This window comes from Aristolochia californica, unplaced genomic scaffold (assembly GCF_029961685.1).
Source record: "Aristolochia californica isolate CCGP_79_NKW_82.1479 unplaced genomic scaffold, dmAriCali1.0.hap1 SCAF_14, whole genome shotgun sequence".
NCBI lineage: Eukaryota > Viridiplantae > Streptophyta > Magnoliopsida > Piperales > Aristolochiaceae > Aristolochia > Aristolochia californica.
In genome coordinates this window covers 20,772,633-20,777,756 of record NW_027181815.1, presented here as the reverse complement: position 1 = coordinate 20,777,756, position 5,124 = coordinate 20,772,633, and the positions used below count along the sequence as shown (strand labels likewise).

The window sequence follows — 5,124 nt, the reverse complement described above, 5'->3', positions numbered from 1 at the left end:
TTCCTGAAATTGAGTTTGATAAGCTTCCATCGAACCGGTCTGTCTTAACAAGACCAAGTCTCCCAATGGGTTGTTGAATGCTGGCGGTCCAAACCGTATAGTGCACAACTCTTTAAATTCTTCCCAATCTATGACCAAGTGGTCCAATTCCACTTGATGAAATCAGATTTGTGCTTCATCTAGCAAGTGGAAAGCATATAAGCTTTCTTTATCTATTTTAGATGTACCTTGGTGAGCAAAAAAAATTTTACATCTATGTAGCCAAATTAAGGGGTTGATAGACCCGATGTAGGTGGGAAAATCAAGTTTGGTGTACCTTGGTACAGGCCCTCCACCTTGTGTCGGTAGACCAGTGCGCCCAAAATTTTGTTTTCCTCCTCTACTGTAAGAGTGCTCTTCCATCCTTCTTGTGATGTCTGGGGGTCGGTTTAATCCAGCCACAAAGACTCTGCTCGTAATTTGTTCCACCATCTCGGCCAAGTAATCTATCTTTTGCAGCAACAGTGGCCTTCCGAGAACTATCCGAAACATCTGTCCAGAATGTGGTTTGGCGGGAACAATATGCTGTGAGTGTCTACTGGGGGTGGAGATAATGCCACTTTTCTTCCTGTGGATGCATGCAGATGATGCTACAACTGTCATCCTGGTTCTTGAACGAGTTTGCATGATTCTAAAGCTAACATGGATCCGGCAGACTCCATATGTTGAACGTTTGGGGGACACATCTTTACTAGTTTGCAAGTGGCTTGAAGAAGTGCAATTCAAGGGGGCTGGTTATAGCCATTGTGCAGCAAGTGAGCTTGGAAGCATTCCTGCACAGGCAAGGAAGGAGAAAAGTCTGATGGATTCTTTTGCAAATGTTGCTACAACTCCCATGGAAATTTATCCAGCACTACATGCAAAGAAGATTAACAGGGCAGCAGAGGCAGCACTTGAGACACAGGTTACGGCCTTGCCCGGTCTTCAAATTGACTCAGCTTCATACTTACAGAAAGCGTTACAAGTGAATGTTGTCACTCTGAGAACAGAGGCCTTTCATCACCTTAAATATGTGCTTCCCATTTTCCAAAGTCATTTGGGGGCACTACTGTTTCTTATTTCTGATTTACTTTCTCGAGGATTGGAGTCAGTCCAAGCAGACATGGACGACCCTGGCCTTCCATTGGTTACAGCTCCTTTTGGACATGCTTCACAGGAAATTGTGAACCTACTGCTCTGTGGACTAGGTGTTCCAAACGTGTTTGATGGTTGTATGGATCTAGGAGGAGGCATGTCTCTGAATGGAATACGAACAAGTGTGGAGGTTGGATTCCTTAGTCTGTTGGAATCTCTGGATTTCTGCAAGGTTGGACAGCTTCTGAAATGCCCCAGGTGGCCCCTCTGGGTTGTTGGCCGTGAATCCCACTATACGGTGTTGTTGGCCCTGCATATCTCCGTGCACGATGAAAATGAATTGGAACAACAGGAATCTCTAATCAAGAGGGTATTTGATGCACAAGATCAAAGTGGTGAAGGAGGTTTCATTAGTGTTGAGGGCCTCCACCAAGTCCTCAGAAAAGCAAAGATAAATTTGCCTACTGACAAGCTTGACCATTTATGCAATTCAGGGTTCATTGTCTGGAGTGAATTTTGGCAGGTATTATTGGAGGTAGAGAGAAGCTTGGGAGGTTTAAAGGATTCCCCAGGTTCGATGGAGAGGACGCAGACATGCCCCTACTCAACCTGTTGCGTTTGCTCTAATGGTACTATGATCACAACAACTGCCAACTCTTGCTCCAGATTCCATGGTGGTACTTGTCTCCATGGATCCATGCTGCTCCTCAGCTGCCAAAATGCAATGATGCTACTGTTCGGGAATGGAAACTCAAATACCCTACTTCCAAGTGAGGTGATTGTGTTGTGATTGACCCAAGATGGTAAAAAAAAAAAAAAAAAAATTGCTCCTCTGGTTCGATGCTCTAGTTTTGTAGTCCAGAGGACTGCCTCCGATCTCGCGGTTGACATTGCTGCATGCATGGATCCAGACGTCGGCTCGGGCAAGCAAAGCTACATTCGAGCTTGAGGGCAAACTCGTTCTGCAGGAGGGGAGTGATGTTATGGACTCCATAGCATCTAGAGAGGATAAATTGGGGTTTATTTACAATTTCAAGTCATTAGGGGTTTAATTGCAATTGCAATTCATTAGGGGTTTATTTGTAATTTGTTAAACTTATGGCCTTTGGCATGTTTTCCCTAATTCCCTATATAGGGACGTGAGATGATGAAAGAAGGTAAGCATTGAATAAATTAATTTTAGCCAAGTCGGATTCTCCCTCAGAGGTCCAGGTTGAACTTCCTTCAAAGCTCAATCCATTCCATTCCGATTCCACCATTACACGTGCCAAGAACAGAAGTTCTCTTCCAATGTCAACAATAAATCTAAAGGGAAGAGAGGGAAGAAGGGTGACGAGATCCATGGCCCAGGAAGATCCCAACAAATATAAGTGAAAAATAAAAACAAAATATCTTGGACTATGTAAATACTTTTTAGGTATTGAAGTACTATAGTCCAAACATAAGATTATACTATCTCAAAGAAAATATATTCATGATCTACTAAAAACTCCTATGCTAAAATACAAAATTATCTAAAGCATTGGTGAAAATATAGATATCAAGAAATATCAAAGATTTGTGGTGAAACTTATTTATTCTTGTATAACAATGTCAAATATCTCATATGCAGTAAATGTGGTAAATTAATATATGCGTAACGACAACTTACTCACTAACAAACACTGAAAAGAATATTACAATACTTGAAAATAACTCTAGGAAGATGACTTCTTTATAAGAATCATGGTCACTTCAACATAGAAGAGTTCTTAGATGCAAATTGGGACAAATCCCTGAATGGTAAAAAAATCTATTTAGGGATACTATACAATGGTTGGATGGAACTTAGTTACATATAAAAGTGAGAAACACAATATAGTTTTAAGGTCTAATTCAAAAGCAAAATACAAGGTCATGACACATACAATCAATGAGCATCTATGGATCAAACTCATTTTCACTAAATCGGGATTCTATAAAGAAACTCTTATGGATCTATATTGTGATAATCGACGATTTATATCACTTCAAATCCAATCTTTCATGAAAGAAACAAAACACATTAAAATGGAATACCACTTTATACGAGAAAAATTCCAACCTAACATACTATCTCTTTGACATATATTCTCACAGAGATAAATTGCAAACATCCTCTCAAAACTAGTAACTTATAAAATCGTGTCCACCATTTACAACAAAATGGGCATCTACCATGTTTTCTCACCCCTAACTTGAAAGGGAGTATTAGAAGATAGACTCAAATGCACGCGAATATAGAGAAAACCCATGTCCAAGAGGGGTGGTATGATTCTAAATAAGGTGTAATCCCATAAAAATAAAGGATGTAATTAGTCAAAAACATGTCTATTTATGTCTTTTTTGCATATAACATTTATAACCCTAAAAGCATTGTAAGTATTATAAAATTCCTCCAAAAAACTATAAATAGAGGCTTGCTAAAGATAGAGCATCAAACTCTGTCTTCTCACAATACGTGGAAGACTCTCCCTTAACCTGTCTCTTTCTTTCTTCTCTGTTCTACCCAAACTCTCTTTGCTCTCCTCCTTTCTTCTCTTGTAAAGATGAAGTCCTAAATTCAACAAGATATATAATCAAGGGGACAAGATATGGGAATAATGCAAATAAAAAAACGATAAAATACACAACGCATTCTCGTCTTCTTGGTTCATCATAATTGACATAGTTATCTCCCTAATAAACTAGTTCCCTAAAGAAAACTATTCAGGCAAGGAAGAATGGATCGTTTTGAAGGAACTAATCCGCTTGTACATCTTTACCTCAGATGCAAGGATGACAAGTAAATTGGATTTTCTAAGAGAATTTAAAGTGAAACCCGTCAAACTGAAGTGAATTCGCGGAAAACAGAGAACTGAAACCCGTGAATCTGACAATGACAGTTTCAGCAATGTTGTCTTCTCCAAACCACGATTTCCGATTACATTTCATTCACAACATCTCGTAACAAACCCAACTCTTAACGTTGCAAAGAGCTCATGTAGTCGCTCAACTAAGGAGATGATAAAGGAAATAGAATCCAATTTATAAAACATCGCGTAAGAGGAAACTAAAACAAGGGTTTGAAACGAGTCAGTAACGGTACTATGAATGAAAACCTCTGTGCTGTATGTCAATGCTCCTTAAATAGTTAGTTTTAGCCGAGAGGGGAGAGCCCCTCCTTTCACCAGAAGGATGAGAGGGAAACAGATCTCTCGAAACTCCAGCCCTTTGTGCTAGGAGAAGTAGCAGATCAGGGAGACTCATCTCACATTTTACATTTACCTCTCTTTGATAACCTCCTCAGTGCAACATTTACTTAGTTTGGGGAAGCAGATTTTCCTAACACATCATCCCCAGTTTGCACAGAGGCGCTTTCTGCCCTTGTTGCCCCGAAAGCATCATCTTCAAGAGGTTCTTCCTCGTGCTCGTCACGCATTGAAGCTCGGCGAGAGGCTCGCCACTTGGACTCATGATTCACCTTCTCTTGTTGTTTTCTAAGCTTTGTGATGTTGCCTTCTATCTTGCCCTGGAGGCGGCAGCGTTTATAGCTGAGACCGCCCATAGACCAGTGAGCCTCCCTTGCCCATGAAAGAAGCGGCTCCATGACTGGCAACGGCGGATCTATTCTCTCCTCATTCAGCGTCACGTCCGTGTAGAAGCGCGGCCTCGGCAGACTGCTCCCGTAAAACTTTCCTCGACCCAAAGAAACTACCATCCTCGCGGTAAATTGGACCGTTCTCGAACATAAAAGAAAATAGATTTCTTGTGATGATAAATAGTTCCATTACTCAGGAAGGTAGGAACTGGCGCGCAGTTTTTGGCGCCAAGGTTTGAGGTTTAGCGGTAAAGACTGAACCGCGCGGGAAAGAGAATGGATTTCTTATTGCGAAGCAGACAGCAGATCAAGATAAGTCAATTTACGGTTTTACCCTCTGACTGGTTTTGTGCCATGATCTACCTTCCGTGAGTGTTCCAGTAACAAGCTAACTTACCATTTAAGAGAAACAA

The 5,124-nt window shown here is 40.9% G+C and overlaps 1 protein-coding gene across 1 annotated transcript; it reads right to left on the bottom strand.

Annotated features, from left to right (window-relative positions):
* Positions 1-4,432: 4,432 nt before the first annotated feature.
* Positions 4,433-4,831, bottom strand: LOC137949413 (uncharacterized). The gene has a single exon (XM_068795473.1). It carries the CDS (start codon positions 4,829-4,831, stop codon positions 4,433-4,435), a length of 399 nt encoding a protein of 132 aa, XP_068651574.1.
* Between the last annotated feature and the right edge of the window lie 293 nt (positions 4,832-5,124).